We start from the raw sequence: 20,695 nt of genomic DNA, 5'->3' as shown, positions 1-20,695 counted from the left end.
ACATAAAATAAATCCTAGGGTTGTAAGCAAATTGATTAGCAAATCTACTAATAATCATTAATGTTGACAGATTAGAGCTGACAAATAATGTAATAATCTTATTTGATTATGCTTCTCTAACAAAGCCAAAAACTATCTTTTGTGCTCATAGGAAATTAAGGGCTATGCGCATGCAACGTTAGTTATCATGATCATAATTATAACTATTGGTTGATACCAACACAAATCAACCAACTTGGGACCAGCATCAGCAAGAGTTCATCCAATCTTCACTCATATCGGATAAGTTCTCAAGGATCATACAAAAATAAAATCAGGAATCATTGAGGTCTCACAAAAATGTAGTCATGTGAATAATCAGGAAGACCAACAATTTTTTAAACAAGAGAAAGAACAATAAGGAAAAGAAAAGGTTAATTTGCCTCCATCAACAAGGATAGGGCTGCCCTTTGAAACTTATGGTGCTAGTTCACATCAGAGAAGAGAAGCAAGCACAAGAAGAGGGGAGAGGCACTCAAGCCAGGGAATTTCAAGGTGGGAAATTGCTAAAGTTGCAAAGTTCATGTTGCAAAGAAGAGAAATTGGCTGGGGGATTTGCTAGGTCATATGCGCTCAAGGGAGGAATAAAGATTTTAAATTAATTAATATTTTATATTAATAAGCTAAGTAATTGACAATAAATACATTGCTATAACACCTACATATCCATCAATATAAAATTACACTTCAAACCTTGTAATACTTAGTATTTACAATCAGATTCTTTTGTACTGATATTGGTCTTTTCCTTTCTTATTAATTTATTATGATCAAGATGGCATTTAATCCCTGAAACCATTTAGTTGTGCTCGAATATTGAATTTCATATGAATTGTGAGTTTTTTCTCTTTCTTTTGGATGTTGTGACTAGGATTATGTAAAGGGTGATTACAGAGACTTTTTGTGTGTACGCATTGTGTATACACACATACACATGTGCATACATGAGCATGTGCAACTGTACGCACATGAGCATGTGCAAGCATGTGTTTGTGTACCTACATTTGTGCTTAAAAAAGGTTGTAAACGAGTCAACCTTAGCCAAACTTTGTATTATTTAAATTTATTTGATAAGGTAATCGAGCCGAGCCGAGTCAAGAATGAACTAAGCTGTTGAAGTTTGAGTTTAGTTCAAGCTTGGTTTGAACTTAGTTTGTTTAGATGCTATCAAGCTCTCAATTTGAGCTTGTTTAATTGTTTGAATCTTTTAAACTTTAAAGCTTGTTTGTTTGTTTTGAGAGCTTGTTTCTCTTTGTACAAGTTTGATAAGAATTTTGTTGACGAACATAGTTCACAAACATTGTTCCTTAACATTGTTTATAATCTTTATTCATGAACATTAATGAGTTGAATACATGTGTTTGAACTTGTTTATTTAATTTAATAAATTGTTCAAATTTGTTCATTTAATTGACTTTTTGTATATTGAACAAACATACACAAGCTCTTACCCAAGTCAAATACCAAACTTGCCCACGAATATTTAATTCACTTATAGCCCTAAGTGTAAATAACAAGAATCAAAAGGCACGCCTATCCAAATTTGATATAGAATCATAGTGACTCTACGGAGCTTCATTTCTACAATGAGACAAATCAAGTGAATGAATTAAAGCATATTGAATTTCAATAAAAGTGGTTGCAAAACAGATGCCATGCTGGGCCTCACATATGTCAAACTTACATATGCATGATTTTCATTAGTTATTTGAGAAAACCAACCATAAAAGTTGGTAGACAAGACAGTTGATATTATGTTAGTTAATGGCCAACCATGGATTTATGGTTGTTGGGCATAGAACAAGTGCAGTCTTGTCTTCGAAGCTTTGTAAAGTCAAACAAAGGTCTTGAAGACATTGTGCCTCACTTGGAATGAGGTGCAAAATTAAGCAGTTTGGTAAGCTTCATAATTTAAAAAATTTGGCATATGACATTTAAATAAGTTTGATAAATCATTAATCAAAATACATAGGATTAAAAATTAAGTCTTACTGTCAGCAATGGATGTAAGCTGTGGACCATCCATGAAAATCGGAGGAAGCTTGGCAATTCCTAGTGCAGCAGCCAGCAACCGATGCACAATAACATCTGCAGAGAAGAGCAAATCCAAAGTTAAACTACTATTTTAACAGCCTTTCATTTACCACAAGGACTCAGATAAGCAGGAACAAGGAAAGAACTGACATAATAGAAGATAAATAGTGTAAAAAAATAAATTCATTAATAATAAAAAAATTAATTAGGAGCTTTCATGGCTTTTCTTTAGCTAGCAAAAGGATTTCATATGAATGTCATTAGAAATGTTGACAAACATTTGCTATATAAAAATGCAAGTGTTGTAGGTTTTCCAAGGCTACTTGATCTTGAGTCATTAGAAAGCTCCAAGTCCAAAAGAATGAAAATTTTAAAAATGTGAAATGATAAGAGCATCATGCAAGACTAGTAGACGGGTGAAGAGGTCAATGTGCTTTAGGAAAGAGAACATATGAAAGAATAAAGCAATAGCCATGCCAAAATTTATGAAATTTTCACAATCATAATAATTGATCATCTACATAACCCATTATTTGAGAAGGGAACAAGGAAGGCAATATCTGGGATTTTCCATTTGATTTGGTTGAATGCAAACTATGTTTCATAGTTTACCTGATCCTAACTGAAGACAACTGTATCTGGGGACTGCACAATCTATATATGATTGGATTTTGATGGTTGTTGCACTGTTAGGGAAGAGGGAATATAAACTGGATACATACATGACTTGCAAATAAATTAAAAATCCTCAATATAGATTGGCATCAATGAAAGGGTTCCAGATCAATTAGAAATAGTGAGAAAACCCACAAGGCAGAAATGAAGATTGAGTAGTATAATCAAAGGAATAATTAGTGTTAACTGGAATCTCAAGGTTTTTTTATGTAAACATGATTAGTTAAGAAGCAAGAAACTGACCTGCATATCTACGGATTGGTGAAGTGAAATGGGTATAAATAGGTGCTGCTAGACCATAATGAGAAAACTCAGACGGGCTCAAATCTCCACTAGAAAAGTAAACGGCCTAAAATTTGACAGATAAAGTTCATTATACAACATTTCCACCTGTACATAAACCAGTACACATTTTGGCCTTCAATGTACCTGCGTCATGCATCGGGTTGCCAAAATTCTGATTAGCTTATTGAAATATGGATCATCACCCTGCAGAAGCTCTTGATGAGAAAGTTTCACACAAATATGGCATAAATACTTACACAGGGAAGTGTGCAATTCACAATGTCAAGATTAATTGATGTGTTCTTACAACTGCCCGATCAAGGGAATCAGCTAATGCTTTTGAACATGAAACATCCAAATCCAGACCAACAGCAGCAGCAGTTCGTAATAATGGTTCGAGCATCTCCTTGGTGGGGCTAGGATGATGCCTGTACACATAGCCAGTTAGGTTATATCAACTATTATTGAATGATGTTTCAAGAGAAAAAGCAAAGAAAAGCATTAGGCATCGAATGAGCTTCTATAGGCTTCCCTCAGCAAGTTATTTTAACCGTGATATATTCTATACAACTAACAAAATCAAGTCACAAGACAATATTTTGGGTTCACAATATAAATAGATCACAATGCATTAGATTAAATCGCCAATATTTCATATCAAAAAGAGAAAAATCATCTAAAATCCCCTAAACCCTCTAATTCTAAAAAGCAATCCACAAATGTCTGAGAACCTCAAAAATACTCTGGATAATCAAACATAACCAGAAAAAATGTTCTCAATTATTAGAAAGCAGCTATGTTGCTGAAATCCCTAAAAAGGACTGGGATTAACATAAGCACTCTAAGTTATAAAAATCAAACAAACTAGTCCATTATTGTGGTTAGATTGTTAGATCAACAAAGTACTGAATGTGCCCTAGCTAGCTATTCCATCTACCTGTTCCTATTACCACCTACTTGATTCTGATGAACACATCCTACCTAAGAGAACCGAAGAAAAAAAGGATACATAAGATAAAAAGCAAAATGCAGAAAGCATCTATTCTCACAAGAGAATCACAAGAACTAAGTTTTTTAAAAATAAAATATGGATACAGATAAATTACAGAATTGTGAGAAAAAACTTCCAAAGAAATAACATATAAATTCAAGATCAACTAGATATGATAAATCATGGATACCTTAATAAAGAGCATAAAGGAAAATGCTTCAAGATCTTTTCTGCAACAGAAATATTTGCAGCCAACATAAACTCCTCAATCATTTGATTAGCCTCGCGAATTTGGTACATACCTACCAAAAAAAATCAAAAATAAGTGCTCTGTGAAATGAAAGAAAAGAAACAATTCCACATACCAATGTCAAGGGGATCATGAGTTTCAGTGTCAATTTGAAATTTGACTTCGGGTGAAGCAAGTGTAAGAGCTCCTCTTTTAATTCGTCGAAGTCTCATTATCTGTCTAGGCAGAAAACATTTATGTTCAAACCATCAAATCGGTCTTCGGAATAAGATTTATAAAACAATAGCCACCTAATGGCTAAAATAGTAAATAATTAAACCAGATAAGCTGACCTTTGCTAATGAATTTAAACTTCGCAGATCAGTGGTTAGTGGATCCATCAACCGACTGCAAGAAACATTCTCTTAGTAGTTACACAAGAATCATTCCAATAAATTTGAAAAGAGATATTGAAGGTTATTAGAGAGCAAATTCAATATGGCTATCGTTGATTTATACAGGCAATAAAAACTAATTAATCTAGTGGTCTAACAATTTATTTAATCATCTATGCTATTATTTTAGGTGCTTCAGGTTAAGAACATCATTTCTATTGCTATTAAAAAGCAAAATACTAAATATAGGAAATGGCTAGTATTTGAATCAATAACCAATGCATGGTTCTAGAGCTTCCATAACAGCAGAAGTCTTCATTTATCAGCTAAAGATAACTCTATCAATTCCCTTTAAAGTGGAAAGTTTTGGTAGTGCTGAGCTTCAGAAGTATCAGGATGACTACTTCACAAAATATCATTAGAATTCTGTAAAACGAAGATAAGTCTATTAAATTATACTTATGGTTAATGATCAATATATTAGCGGAAATAAGAAAAACGAGAAACCTATCATCCATTCTCGCTTGGGCTTCAACATATGACAATGCAGCGCATGACTTGATAGCACTTTTTGTGTATCTAGTTGATACTATATTTGCATCAGGTGTTAGTTCCTGCCATGGAAGGAAAAGGAACTTCTGTAAATTGAAGTAGAAAGCAACTCAATCAACATGAATGGAGTACACAACTCATTACCATAAAAAGAGGTATTTTAAGAATTAAATATTCAAGTACACAAAACAAATTTAAAGAAAAATAATAGTAAAGCTAATTTTTCGAACAATGATCCAAATATTGATCATAACAAACAGTTCAGATGTACTACCCAATAGAGCTCCAAATCAAAAACTGAAAATAAAGGACCTATAGCCATCAGCATATCATTTCATAAAACCTACAAACGATACGAAATTAAACTATCAGGTATTTGGAATTTGGTCCAACCATGAATTTGTTGAGAACCTTATGTACCAAATACCAGCAGTGCAAACCAAGTCATCAACTAAAAAAAGATTCTATATGTTTCCTTCAGCCATATCAATATGCAATAAAATCAAAGAAACTTTTCAATATCCTATACCTTAATTTACATATTCACAAATAGTGGAAGTACACCTCATAGTTGGTTTTGCCATTGTTCTTACAAAATTCAGTACATGGAGATGGAGATTTATAAACAGCAGAATTAGGACACAATGCTCTCTTAGTGGTTCCTTCTCAGCACAAAAATGGATATAATAGTCTTTGCATTCGGAATTTCAGGGATATCAAATAATCCAATCCTTCTACAGTCATCTAAAAGATGTAGAAAAAGTAAATGGTAGAATGAAACCAAAGTTACCCATATGACAGAGAAAGCCAGCCTCTCCACATCAGAACGTAGAGAACAAATATCTACATGAAACAACACACGAGTGAGAATTCAGTTAGGTTTCCTACTCTAGAGGCCAGTTCAAGCCACCTCATTCCTAATTACACAAGAAATATGTGTTAGTTGTAAATATCAATCAACCATAAACCAAAACAGGGAAAGAAGAAACCTTCAGTCAAAGATTTGGGAAGCATGTCAATCCGCCTCTCAACAAGATAAACTGATGTGCCCCTCTGGGAAGCCTCTTCATCGAGGGGAGTGCCAGGAAGAACAAAATTTGTGACATCAGCAATATCTGGTAATATTATGATAAAGGATCTCAGTGCAATATCAAGCCACGCAAACAAGCGATGCATACACCTAGTAAAATTTATGAATTCTAAATGACTCGCACCCTGTTTTATCTAATCAAAATCACTGTTTCATCGCTCTAAGTGCTTGCAAACTTTCTTAAGAAACACAAGCTTGAGGCAATTTCATGAAAGAAGTAAGACTTCTCCTGAGATTTTATAGCTGTTCATAGGGAGTTGAATAATGACTGAGAGTAAAGCATGAAGACAGAATGAATATTTACTTAAAGTATATTGTTTTACACCATATAACTCAGTTTATCTGATAGCTGCAATCACTAGTTAGCATGTTCTGCTGAATATTTACTTAAAGTATATTGTTTTACACCATAGAACTCGATTTATCTGATAGCTGCGATCACTGGTTAGAATGTTCTGCTGAAAAGTTAGCTTCGGTTTTATACAGGAGCAGTAGTAATATATGATAGCAGCTCTAACCCAAGTAGGTAGGCAAATCAATTACAATGGTTTCAGCTTTGTATTCAAGTAGGGAAATTCAAGGAATCCTAGTGGCCTGACTCAATTATAAATAAGGGTCAACAAAGAAACAACTGCAAAGAGATACAACACTTTCGGACTAGGATTCAGTCATTGGATCACTAAATTAGACACCATAAATCATCAAAATGGTGGAAAACTATACTCTCTTGTGACAGTTTATCTTTCATTAGAGGAAAGTCACAGAGAAAATTCCCTAGATACATACAAGGGTGGCCTTGATTTCAAAAGACCACACCTCAATGTCATAATAGGTAGTTAGAACTGAGGAACGAATTCAGTATATTAATAAAACTGCAAGCATGTGTGTTTAGTGTAGTATGGAAAATCTTCCCTCTTGAAAACGAGTTATGATAATGGAAGAGATCAATAACCTGCTAATTTGCTTGTACTTATTTGGATATCAAGATAGAAACCAGAAAATATTCAAATACCAATCAGCCTGGTCATTTTGAGACATAATTGCATATGTATGGCAATATCAATAGATAGGAACTGCAACATCAAAATAAGCCAACCCATAAAACATACTTTGCAATGGGTAATAGATCACTTATACTAGAAACCAGGCTTTTCAATGACAGGTCAATAATTTACAGCATACTGCAACATACAGAAGATCATTTCAATGACAGTTACATAAATCCATCCCAAACTTGGTTAAATACGCGTTGATTCCAAATGAATAATTCAAACTTGAATCCTAGGTCATGCACAGTGGTTTGGATATTAGTAATTTATTTTTTTTAATGAATCCAATTTACTCACGCAGTCAGGCAGACCAAGGTTTTGCAAGACATTCATAGCATGACACAAACCAAGCAAATTAAAGAAGCATTAAGTATCTCAATAAAAATTGAAGTCAGCAAAGAGATGCTGAAAAGGACGCTAATAGTCAAATTTAAAGCAAGTTATTTTTCACACGAGCAAATTTCACTTTAGTTATAACCACATAAAGGATACGAACTCCCACTTCAAAGTTTCCATTCCCAAGTGGTTTGCAATGTAATGCATCATCAATATCCTTGCAACCTGAGACAAACAAAGAAATGTGACCACCAATATAACAGCAGACGAAGATTGATGATGACAACGCACCAGGAGGGTCAACACTGAAAACTCTCAAATGTCGCAAGTCTTCTCGATTGGAATTAGCCAAATCTTCTAATGACAGAGACCATGGTAAAGGAGGCAAGCAAGCAAGAACTTGTGATGAAAAGGGCCTTGAATCAATGTCATTCTCAATCAACAAAACCTATTTTAGGAATAGAGATATAATTATTCAAGTGCACTGTATGTATTTTCCCATTTTAAGAATCACCCACAGGCAGAAATTTTAAATAGATAGAAAAGCATCCTACTATACAATTACTTGCCTCACTTTCAGTGTCTCTATCCCCAATCTGCCCAATGGTACGTACATAATGCCCTGATGGATAGCGAGACAAACAATCCCACGAATCCACAGCAACAATAATTCTTTTATCTAGAAGGTTTCCAAGTTGCCGAGTTTGAATTCGAATTTTAGGAATTCTACGGTCCTTGGAGGCAAATAAAGCATGGGCCACACTGGCATTACCCGCAGGCATGGGCATTGGTTCTAAAGACCCACAATATCTGTACAATAATAATCAAGAGGCAATGTCAACATAAAGTGCAAGCAATCAAAATTGTTCTTTCTATGGCAAAAAAAGCTATCTCTAGAAAAAGGGCAATGATAACACAGTTTTGTATTTACTAAAATGTTAAGGACAATTAAGACTAAATCGACAATGTCGCAAACTAAATTTGCCTTCACTTTGGTATCATCAAAATGTGAGATTCATACAGGGCACAAAAATAGGGAAACCTATACTCGTTCAACAAATACAAAATCAAAGTTTAATAAGGAACATGGCAGAAGAAGTCAAATCACAAAATGAATAAGTATAGTGCATACAAAATTTGATTGGTTAATGATTTATCTCAAAAACTAGACTTAATACCAAGGACATCAATATAGGTCATATTATTGACACTACCCTCATGTGAATGGACAAACTGTACAGAAGAAGTGGCCTAAGCGATAAGCATGGAATAATTGGGAATGTGTTACTTCCACTCAAAAGATTTAAACATAGAATCTCTGCTATGGTACCAAGCTAAACATAACTGGTTAACCAGTGACTATTGTTATGAAATGCACCAATATATAGTGTTAATTTTTAGGAAGAGACACTCAAATATAAGCCAAAGATATATTTGTATCTTTTGGCTCTAATCATCAAACTTCTCATATAAAGTGATATTGTATCATTAAATGCCCAACATGAAGCCTAATTCAACCTAAAATTCTTATTCACTAAGGTGGTAGATATCTTGGTTTGAGAATCCTCATTTGAAGATGTGGGACTAAATAATCTCCTTATCACTTTCTACCCTCATTAACAGTCCCCCTCCCTCTCAAGGACAACATCAATAGATGTAGTAAGGGATTAGCTCTAATAGCAAGAATTGGATTGGGTTTCTTGGGCCTTAACATGGTAGCAAAGCCACCCATTTAGGATTAAGGTATCTAACTTGATTTTTTCCATCACATGGTATCAAAGCCATAGGTGAGTATCTCGTTTGGTCCCTCCTCTCTTTCCATTGTGCAATCTCGATCAAGATCACAGCTTCAGACCACACAAAAGACTCTTCCTTTGCCAAGCCTCAAAACCTAGCAGGGACTGCAAATAAGCCTTCCAACTCACAAACTGATCTTGACTCAAAATCCTTTAAGGTGTCTTGTGCACAAGAAGCATCACATCTTCCTAGGTAGTGTCCTATAGTGAATTGTTCAAGAATAGAAGGTAGACATGACAATTAATAACATGTCTACCGGCTCATCCCTGAATCTTTTAGATTAAATTGCGATAGGGAGAAAGAAAATTTACATATTGATTCTGCCGCATGAATGTGAGTAGTCTGTTTTTCACCCTCACGGATTGAACCAAACTCCATTATGGCACCAAAAGTAGTTCTTCAAACAACGCAACTAAGGTTGCTTTTGCCGGAAACAAAACTATTCTTCACTAAAAGGCATGACTCACATAGGAGAAAATTTCCCATCGTGCAATAATAAGTTTGCCTTGACTATCGCAAACTAATTAGCGTGGTCAATAAAGCAAAGTCCACCAAAAGGATCATGTTGGCTTCTTGCAAATAGATTGATGCATTATCCCTCTTGTGCCCTTTGAGCCCTTTGAAAATGTGGCAAAAGGCAAAAAAAAATCCATGGACTCAAGCCCATCATCTCCATAAGAACTATGAGATTCCATGCAGATCATATCTTCTGCTCTGCATCTCCGCTAAACCAAGGTGTCTAGGTCAGATCGCCTTTACCACCACATCTAGATTGTATCTTAAGATCTTGCAAACTAAAAAACACATTTTGAGGATAGTGACAGCCACCACCTCCATTTGCTACAAGCAAATGGTAACCATTTGTCTTAGGATATCTTACTTGATTTTTCTGTAATAGAAATGAATGGAAAAAAGTTGTTTCTAGAGCAAAACTACCTTAATGTGATGAGAGAGCATTTTACTTGCAGCATCAATTATGTGTGTGTACACATGCACATCAATCAATCTTCTAGTGTATCCAACTCCCAGAAATGACAGTTTTCATCTTGGCACATTAAGCTAAAAGTAAAGATAGATACTATAAGCTAAGCAATTTGTTTCCCTTATTTCTAGATACAATGTTCAAAAGAAGTCATCAGGTTTCCAATGGAAAACTAACCATAAATCTTTAAAATAGAAGTTATAATTAGCTAGTTATGCCCAAAGGTTACTATTAGTATATCTTTCAAGAAAGAAAAAAGTCTAAAAATATGTCTCAAACTCACGAGTGCCAATTCCGCTTTATAATTCCAACAACTCGCCCTGGTGGATGACTTGATACAGGAGGTGCAGATCCACTCGTAGGATGAACTGGATTTTCAATCCTTGGCACATCATCAGCACTATTAGGCACCAAATGAACTTCTTCCTCATCATCCTCTTAAAGAAATATTATAACAACTCATCAGCCAATGCATATGTGTTTTTAACAATAAAGAAAAAACACACCATCATCATCAATGATCATGGACTTCCCATCACGCCATTGATCCTGAGGCAATAGCTCGACTGCAACTATATCTCCATGAAACGCCCTATTCATGTTAGCTCGTCCACAAATGACTATTTCCTCACTAATGCTCTCACTTCCAACATAAGCCTCAAATGGGTTATAGCGGTTCACACGAAGCTTTCCTTGATGGTAAATTCCATGTAGCAGTCCAGAGGTTACTTCTGACATGGGTTTATGCTGCATGAAGACGTAAATGGATATAGCAGTTATTAAGGAAGAAACTAAGGAATATTGCAGAATTTATGAAAAGAATGTTGAAGAAGAATACCTCACTGTAGATAATTTTTTTCTTTGATGGTCTATGATCTTCAACATCTTCCATAGGTACATCCACAGAAGATGAAAGAACTACCAGGTCAAGTAGATCAGGTTTCCCAAGAGATTTAACATATGATTCAACTGGAACAAGATAGCTCACTGAGAATCCAAATCTTTGGCTTACCATAATTTACTTACAGATAGGTTGTAAGAAGGATTACCTGTTTCAGCAGAAATACCCTCCTCAGTGGCCCTTTTCTTATTTTCTCTATCATTGGTAACTAGTAAAATTTGTGTGCTTTCACCTAAATGACTTTGATACCAGCGAGCGGCAACTCGAATTGCTAAAGTGAAAAAATACGGTAATCATAACATTAGTAGCAAGATTAAACTACAGAGAAAATTGCTCTTAAACAATATGCATGTTTATAAATGCATTTCTAACTTCAAGACATAGGATTAATTAAGTGCAATAAATAAGATCAAAGCTTGGACAATTTAGGTGATGAAAATCAAAATGCTTTACATGTCTATACAAAACGAGAAAGAAGAGAGCATATAAGCCAAGTCCATTTGGAATGATGAAGATCTTAGGTTAGGATTTCATTGAATAAATCACTCTCATTAAGACAAGCATAATAGGGATTGTTTACGAATAGTAAATTGTTGTGAGAGCCTTTTATTTCTACACCACTTCCCTAAGTTGTCCAAATAGAAGAATGGTATACCAGAATGTGGAGTGCAAGAAGCTGAGAACCATTGAAAATTGTTAATGGTGCCATATAAGAAGATAGATTAACAAAATGAATGATGACTAAAAGACAATGTTTGGTTTTCAATTATTGCACAATGAAGGCATAAAACAAGGTCTGAAGATGACCTTGTAAACATAAAAGGTAAACAAGTTAGAGATATTAAAGAGTATTGCACGGTAAAATATTAACAATCAAATTGCTCAAGCATGGAAGCATCAATAAAATGTGTGATTGTAAATTAGTATCATTTTCTTTCCTCCTGATAACAAGATCATACCTGAAGGATGCGAATTATCCTTCAAAAAAATAATTATTATAGAGCTATCAACATCTCATCATTCACAAGAAAGTAGCGTATGTTGTATCAACCTCCCTTAAAGCTTTACACAATCCATAGCTGTCAAGATCAGTCGATACTTATACAGATTGCCCAAACTGATATGGATTGTTGAATTGGATTTTGTATCAACAAAAATAGATCCAATCTTTCCCAAGAAGTGGGTCATCTCACAAAGATCATTGGAGAAGTATAAAAAAACACAAGATTCAAATATACTACTTAAAAATGGTTTAGATTCCACTAGAAAAGAAATGGATTGAAAACAATTGAAATTTGAAGAATAGAGAGCAAAATGGATAACTTGTCATTTGCCTCAAATTTAAAATCTTAAACTGTGCTAGAGTTTCAGACTTTGACTGACAATAGTGTTTTTGGTACCGTGTCAGTATTATGATGTTTAGTGTCAGGTGAGAATTAGAGAGTGAAGGAGATGAAAAAGTAAAAAAGGCCACAACTATACATCAAACTTCAGAATATGTTTCTCATTCAGGATGATATGATTTTAACATTATATTTTATAGACACAAGCTAAATTGAAATAATTTTACCAATATGGCAAGATATTCATTACATAATTGACACATTGATATATAATAAATTACTATGGCTCGTAGTATTATGTGTCAATAAGTTGACTGAATAATTCATTTCGATCGTGTCGCTTGACACCGAACAAGATTTCAAGATTTCAAACCATGATTTGGCTAAATTACATCAATTCAAAATACTCAAAATTAGCAAACATTTGTTGATCCATGCTTGAATTATAGTAAGCATGCACAAGATAGGAAAAAATTGATAGTTCTATCTATTGCTCACAAAAATGTATTGGCTTAGACCATGCCTCTCATCTATCTATCTCTCAAGTACCATTGATTGAGAGAGGTCCTATAAACCTAATTTCAATGTTTGAGGTGATTAGCTCCCAACTAAGCCTTACAATGTGAAAAAAAATAATTAAAAATAATTTTATCAAATAAAATTAAAAGTATATTCAATTTTACAAAAATAAATAAATTTTTTAATAAGTGTTAGAATATTTAGGGATATTCCCATATAAAAATATATATTTTTATATAGAATAGGTCTCCTAGAATAGGTCCCTATAATGGTGTATAAATAGGACATTGTTCCTTATAATAAAATAAGAGAGATTTTCTATATTATTTTACATGGTATCAGAGCGCGAGGGTTTAAATTTATCCGCCTAACCCTAATTCCTTCTCCTCTCTGTTCGCCGCCGCCACGCACCGTGAGCGTGCGTCTCGCCTCCTCTCTGTTCGCACCCACAATCCTGACACCTTCCGCTCGCTAGCCAAGATGCGGCCCGGGCCCGGCTTCGTCAGCGACACCTCCGTGAGGCATAGGACATCGCGACGCCCACCACTAACGCTGCCATGGATACATCTTTAGAGCCAAGTCTTTCGCCTCGTCCTCCGGTCCCATCTCCTGAATCTGATATTCCCATTGCACTTCGGAAAGGTATGCGTTCCACTCGTAATCCTTCTCCTCATTATGTTTCTTTTAGTTATCATCGTATTTCTCCTTCCTATTTTTCTTATCTTTACTCCTTGTCATTTGTTTCTCTTCCGAAGACTGCAAGTGATGTCTTTGTCCATCCAGGATGGAAACAAGCTATGCTCGATCAAATATGTGTTTGACAGAGCAGTGGGACTTGGGATCTCGTTCCTCTACCACCAAGAAAATCAGTTGTTAGTTATCGATGGGTATATACGGTGAAAATTGATCTAGATGAAAAGGTTGCCCGGCTTAAAGCTCGCCTCATTGCTAAAGGCTATACTCAGATTTTTGAATTGAATTATAGGGACACTTTTTTTCCTGTTGCCGAGATGTCCTCTGTGCGCATATTCCTGTCCATTTCTGCGATTCAACATTGGTCTCTTTATCAGTTGGACATCAAAAATGTTTTCTTACATCATGACCTGCTCGAGGAAGTCTACATGGAGCAACCTCCATGTTTTGTTACTCATGGGGAGTTTCTGGTCTTGTATGTCACCTGCAGAAATCTTTATATGGCCTCAAGCAGTCTCCCAGAGCATGATTCAGTAAATTTAGTACTGTAATTCAACAATTTGGCATGACTCGGAGTGAAGCTGCCCATTCCGTCTTTTATCGTCACTCATCTACTGGTTGCATCTACTTAGTAATTTATGTTGATGATATTATTATCACAGATAGTGATCATCTTGGGATTTCACAGGTGAAACAACATCTTTTCAAACATTTCCAGATAAAAGATCTCGATAAACTCAGATATTTTTTGGGAATAGAAGTAGCATAGTCCAAAGATAGAATTATCATATCCCAAAAGAAGTATACAATGGATATTTTAGAAGAAATAGACATGTTAAACTCAAAGACAGTTGACGCTCCCATGGATCCTAATGTCAAAGCAGAGGGAGCCTCTTCTAGATCCTGGACGATACAGGCAATTAGTAGGGAGACTACCTTACTTTTACTCGTCCGGATATCTCATTTACAGTAAGTGTAGTAATTCAGTTTCTCAACTCTCCATGCAAGGAACATTGGGATGTTGTGACTCGCATTATCCGATATATCAAAGGCACTCCAGGAAATGATCTTTTATTCGAAGACAAAGGACATACTCGAGTCGTAGGGTATTCTGATGCAGATTGGGCAGGATCTCCCATTGATAGAAAATCTACTTCTGGGTTTTGTATATTTATCGAAGATAACCTTGTTTCTTGAAAAAGCAAAAAGCAGAATGTTGTGGCAAGATCCAGTGCAGAGGCAGAATATCGAGCTATGGTCATAGCTAGTCAAGAGCTTATATGGCTCAAACAGTTGCTTCAAGAGCTAAGATTTAAAGAGGTTACACAAATATCACTTATATGTGACAACCAAGCCACCATGCATATCACCTCGAATCCAATTTTTCATGAGAGGACAAAGCATATTGAAGTCGACTGTCACTTTGTCAGAGAGAAAGTCATATCTAGTGAAATATCTACTAGTTTTGTTAACTCACATGATCAACTAGCAGATATATTCACTAAGTCACTGAGAGGTCCTCGAATTGACTACATATGTAATAAGTTGGGTGCATATGATTTATATTCTCCAGCTTGAGGAGGAGTATTAGAATATTTAGGGATATTTCTATATAAAAATATATATTTTTATATAGAATAAGTCTCCTAGAATAGGTCCCTATAATAGTGTATAAATAGGATCTTGTTCCTTGTAATAAAATAAGAGAGATTTTCTATATTATTTTACAATAAGATTAGAATACATTTTGATTCCATTATTTATTATAATATATATTTTATTGTTATGTAGAATTTATTATTTATTATTGATCTTATTCATATACATTCATAATTAGTGGTGTTATCTAATATTTAGAATCTACTATTGCTAAATCGATCTTATTTCTCTATTTAACTCTATGAAAGGCAATATATCACTGAAAATTTAAAGCAATTAAATTATCATTTGAATTTTCTTTGCTCTTCCTCTGTCCCTTAATCCTTTCCACTCTAAGCTATCCAACACTTTTATCCTATATATTTATCTTATTAATTTTCTTTGATACTTTCACTCAAATCTATTGGAGATCCAAATAATTGTTCTCAAATATTAATATTTTTATTTGTACTTTTTCATGAACCCACATGTTCATATTACGTAAGACTTTTAAAAATACTAAATCTATTATGCAACAAAAAGATATTGGCGAATGTCATTAATACTTATGTTACTTGGATTCAGATATAAGTATCTCATATAGTTATAGATCCAAGTGTGCAATATAAAACCTTTTAAAATTAGTGATACACAAACTCATCAAAAAAATGCAACTTTAGGAGACGGGTACATGGATATGTTATAAAATGTATAAGTCATATATCTTAATTTCAGTTATATTAGTGTTACTAAAAGTTATTAGTCATAAAATATAATATAAAATTATATTACATGAGTAATATATTATATAATCTCCTAAATATATTATGTTATTAGTTATATTATATGTTATATAATAAGTTTTAAAAGACATATTATAATCCTAATTGCCCAACGCTAGACACCACATGTTGCAATCCCCTTTTCCTCTTCCTCTTAATGCAAAACCATCATCGTCAAGTGATGCTACCCACTACACAAGCTTCCTTACATGATGCCGCCTATGACGCCCTGTGCAACATGATCTAGCTGTGAAGCCCAAAGATTTACTAGTTGAGGCCCTTCCTTCTATGTGCAATGCAAGTTGTTGTCAAGAGGTCAACCCATTGGACTTGTTTTTTTATATCCATACTTACGTTGTGTCAATGTCAACATGGGTATGAGAGGGAATAAAAGGTGAGTTGGATTAATAAGATAAAGAATACGTCATTAAGATGAAATGCAGTTTCTAAAGTCGTGTGATCATTAAGTGTCCCTTAACCCAAAAAGAAAGTCATATACCACTATCCTACAATAATCACACTTTATGGATAAGAATGTTGAATTGTTCATGCTAATTAGGTGTAGCACTAAGAGGTGATAAAATGGGAGGAAATAAGTTGATAGTATGGTTATATTCCAAGGCAACCAATATATATTATAATTCATGAGGTTAAATCTATTAAAGTGGAGGTTTAAAGGATAGTTGAAGATCAACGAAAACCTTTCTAATAAACCTACTCCATTCTAGCCTTTTTAATGGTTTATAGGATTGATGGATATAAGAACTCCATTCCTTCTCATTTGTTAGAATGGAGTAGGGGATCTCTTATACTCCTCTAACATAATACCTACTCCATTCTCTCTTTTAACTTTTCTAATAAATCAAATTTTAAAACCTTCAATATTGTATCACCTATTTCTCTAGCCCTTTCTCAACTCATTTTTAAATATTATGCTTTTTGTCCTAATCATCACATCTACTTTTTCTAGTTTTTTTACCCTAAAGTGTTATGACATTCCAAGTTGCTAACTAAATCCTATAATCACTTACCAACTTTTTGCCCCACATTGGTTGACATATGTGGAAGTCCTCAAATATTTTGAGGCATCTCAGGGTGCTAATATACTAGATTGCTTTTGAAAAACCTTCTAGACCACCCTTTACATATCATGGTTCTTAAGTGGTGAAGGCCCACATGGCAATTCCAAGTGATGAACTAGCTGAATCCATTCACATAAGAGTTTAGGCATCTAAAATGATGCAACCCTCATCCTTTTCATCTAGGCTTGAAACTATATTTTTGTTTATTTACCATTACTTTTTTTACCAAAATATGAAAAACAATCTTAAAGCCCTATGTTACAAAATAACTAAATTGAGCATCTCAAAGATGATAGACCTGTGCAGCAAAACAACACTCTAAAGTAAAAAAAGCAACAAAGATGGGTCTTTTCAATTCTAAAATCCCTTCCATCATGTGATAGTTAGTTAAAAACTAATGTAGAATCTTGCACTCAACTTGATATGACAAATTCCCTAGCTCACCCTCTCTATCTAAAGGAAATTTTCTTTCTCCATATTTATTTGACATTTACTTTACTTTGTTCCATTTCATACCTTGTCAGTGCTAGAAGCCAAAAAACTAGATTTTATGTTGTTTTACATCAATACGTTTTAAAATAGAATAAGCTGAGCATGTTACATGATTTGTAAGAATCAAGAATGCCATATGAAGGTACAAGTGGATGCAACTTAGTTCTCAAATATGACAGCAATTGAAGTAAAATCTCAAAAATAATTGTTCATATAAGATGTAAGGTGGGGATCATCTACAAGGATAAAGTAGTTCAAAGAAGACCAATTACTGTTCTGTTCTGCATTGAAAAAAATCTAACTAGCATAAAAATAATTCTAAAAATAAACATGTGGATGCAATACCTCTATCATTACGATCATTTGGGCTTTCTCCAATCATTTCTTTCACATAAGTGTCCCTGTCTCATTTCATAAATAAAAAAAATGAGTTTAAAGATGTAGAAAAGGAGGAATTACACTAGATCACGTGACTTCAAAGATTTATAAGCACAATGCAACAGGGGGAAAATTTTCATAAACAGTAGGAGTAGGAGGATGGAAACCCAAATGAGTGAAACCCGCAAATTACGTGGTTTGAAAAGGCAGCAGCTACTTTTTTATCTTAAACAAGAGAAAAAGAATGCAGAAAAGTTAGAGGAGCAATAACACAAGAAAAAAAAACTACCTGTGATGCTCGTTAGTGAACACAAAGAACTTCCTCAGAGGATTAGTGCAAAGAGCCTTCACCCTATTATACACAGAAAGGTTTTTATGCCGCACCTCCTCCAACACCACCGACAGCACCACCACGTCATCTATCTTCGGGTTCTCCAGTAGATCAATCTGTAAAATTGCTCAAAAATCAATAAGGTGAGGCCACGTCGGGGCGTACCACGCAGAGGAGGGCATCGAAGGAAACCTGATTGAGAACGACATTAGTGTCAACTATCAAGATGGTGGACGCCGAGGCGCTGAGGCGCGCATCGGAGGTATCGCAGACCTTGCAGGAAGTGGCCCCGCAGTAGATGTCATCCCTCAAGTAGTGTTCCCTCACCACCTGAGCAACGGAAACATAAGAAAAAAAGGAGAAGAGAAAGAGGAGTAGAACTAGGGTTTGGGGAAGGAAAGGGAACCTTGATCACGCGGCCTTGCTTCGTTTTCTTCGCGAACGATTTGCTCTGTAACATCGCTAAAGCTTTGTGTTCCGGGCAAAGACGCCGAAGATGTCTTTGCAAAACTGAAGCAAGCGAAGGAGAGAGAGGGAGCAAAACGCCGAAGAGCTTGCAGAGGGAAACAGGATTTTTTTGGTTAGGTTTTGGAGGTCAAGGCGCTGTGTGCGCCGGTAGAGAGCAAGGGGAAGAGGTAAAAACGTCGGCGTCGAGCTGAGGCGCTGTGTGCACGCAGCGTCGGTGATCGCGCGCAGGATAGGATACGCGGAGCAGCGAGAGAAATCGAAATTAAAACCTAGGTTTTAATTAAAGAAATTTAAAGAGCGTTTGGTTTTTAAAAAAAAAAAAAAATATTTTTTTTTTTTATTTTTTATATTAATTTTTTTAGAAAATAAAAATATATTTAGTATGATATATTATTTTTATTTTCTAAAAAAAATTAAAAAATACATTTGATTTATTAATATGAATAATTATTCAAAAATAGTTTTTTTAATAAAAAATTTATTTTATTCATGGAAAAGAAAAAGTAGATCGCTTGCATTACAAAGTGATGATGAAGACAAATAGACTAGACCCTGCATTTGGAAATTATTAGATCAATATTTTTTTTAGGAAAGGAAAGATGAAACTAGCAACAATCAAAAATCATGTTTGCTCAAAAAAATTTAGTAAACTTCCCTTTAAGATCACGTCAAAGGATGAATAACTTCGAAAAGACACTATTATAGCGTAAATAAATAATGCAATAACACCTTTGTTAAAGGCTGAGAAATGATGTGCCTAATAATCTGACTAAGAGCTTCTATAAAAAAAATGTTCAACAAAGCTTATTTGAAAGCTTGACTTTTAAACTCAAATCGGACTAATTAAATGCAAGCAACTAATAAGAATATCCACTAAATAAAATCACTAACATTGAAGTATTTCGAGGTTTTTTAACATCAGCAACAAAAAGTGAAGATAAAGGGAGGTTGGACTAGGGTTCCGACGTTCTGAAAGAAGAGGCCCCAACAGATAGTGTTCTTGATGGTGGAAGCGTCCCAAACAGTAGAGAGATTGGAGGACTGGTAGCCATTGGTGAGAATTAGGATGTCAACGAAGCCCTTGATGAGGAACAAGAGATCGTCAAGAGTGACGTCGGGATGAAACCAACCCATCGCACCATCCAACCTCCATTTTGATACCCTTGATCTCAAACCCAAGCAAAAGTGGTGACGGGCTTCACGCTCTGTTTGGATAGGGGTGAGGGGAAGGTGAGGGGAGGGAGGGTGAGAGCTGCCTTCAACCTCCAAAGGCCACTCTTTTCCTCTTTGCTTTACGAGAAACAGAAGAAAGGCCCAATTTTTAGTACCGACACTGTGGTTCCCATCGGAGGCTTCGGGTTCATGGAGGGCAAGGTGGAGATGCCTAAATTGTTGGGGTCAAAATTACAACCCTTAAGCTGGGGGAGAAAAGAAGTTGTGCGAAGAGGTTGTGATGTCGGGGAGAAATTTAGAGACGTGTGGTGTTACTATAGCCGCGTTTTCGCATTTTCTATTTGTCAGCCACAGTTTCTATTCTTAGAAAATAGCTTCTCATTTTCCAGAAAATGAGATTGGAAAACACAAAGTAAATAGTAATTTCTAAAAAATAAGAAA

General features: G+C 34.9%; 1 protein-coding gene across 1 annotated transcript in view; it reads right to left on the bottom strand.

Moving 5' to 3' along the window:
- LOC141830832 (exosome complex exonuclease RRP44 homolog A) overlaps nucleotides 1-19,311 on the bottom strand; it is a 28,935-nt gene extending 9,624 nt beyond the window's left edge. Inside the window, exons 1-21 of the mRNA XM_074718274.1 lie at nucleotides 19,020-19,311; nucleotides 18,806-18,943; nucleotides 18,572-18,729; nucleotides 18,250-18,305; nucleotides 11,504-11,626; nucleotides 11,293-11,423; nucleotides 10,961-11,201; nucleotides 10,738-10,891; nucleotides 8,245-8,485; nucleotides 7,967-8,123; nucleotides 7,832-7,900; nucleotides 6,190-6,315; nucleotides 5,991-6,043; nucleotides 5,156-5,262; nucleotides 4,607-4,661; nucleotides 4,390-4,489; nucleotides 4,215-4,326; nucleotides 3,341-3,461; nucleotides 3,178-3,237; nucleotides 2,992-3,097; nucleotides 2,032-2,127 (exon numbers count right to left, since the gene is read on the bottom strand). Of these exons, the coding sequence (XP_074574375.1) occupies nucleotides 2,032-2,127; nucleotides 2,992-3,097; nucleotides 3,178-3,237; nucleotides 3,341-3,461; nucleotides 4,215-4,326; nucleotides 4,390-4,489; nucleotides 4,607-4,661; nucleotides 5,156-5,262; nucleotides 5,991-6,043; nucleotides 6,190-6,315; nucleotides 7,832-7,900; nucleotides 7,967-8,123; nucleotides 8,245-8,485; nucleotides 10,738-10,891; nucleotides 10,961-11,201; nucleotides 11,293-11,423; nucleotides 11,504-11,626; nucleotides 18,250-18,305; nucleotides 18,572-18,729; nucleotides 18,806-18,943; nucleotides 19,020-19,073 (2,458 nt within the window). The 5' untranslated portion in view covers nucleotides 19,074-19,311. The remainder of the gene's footprint in view (nucleotides 1-2,031; nucleotides 2,128-2,991; nucleotides 3,098-3,177; nucleotides 3,238-3,340; nucleotides 3,462-4,214; nucleotides 4,327-4,389; nucleotides 4,490-4,606; nucleotides 4,662-5,155; nucleotides 5,263-5,990; nucleotides 6,044-6,189; nucleotides 6,316-7,831; nucleotides 7,901-7,966; nucleotides 8,124-8,244; nucleotides 8,486-10,737; nucleotides 10,892-10,960; nucleotides 11,202-11,292; nucleotides 11,424-11,503; nucleotides 11,627-18,249; nucleotides 18,306-18,571; nucleotides 18,730-18,805; nucleotides 18,944-19,019) is intronic.
- Between the last annotated feature and the right edge of the window lie 1,384 nt (nucleotides 19,312-20,695).

This window comes from Curcuma longa, chromosome 6 (assembly GCF_044706935.1).
Source record: "Curcuma longa cultivar G26 ecotype Majalengka, Jawa Barat chromosome 6, ITB_CL_G26_1.1, whole genome shotgun sequence".
Lineage (NCBI taxonomy): Eukaryota > Viridiplantae > Streptophyta > Magnoliopsida > Zingiberales > Zingiberaceae > Curcuma > Curcuma longa.
Note: the sequence above shows the minus strand (reverse complement) of the source record. Positions and strands in the feature narration are given on the sequence as shown.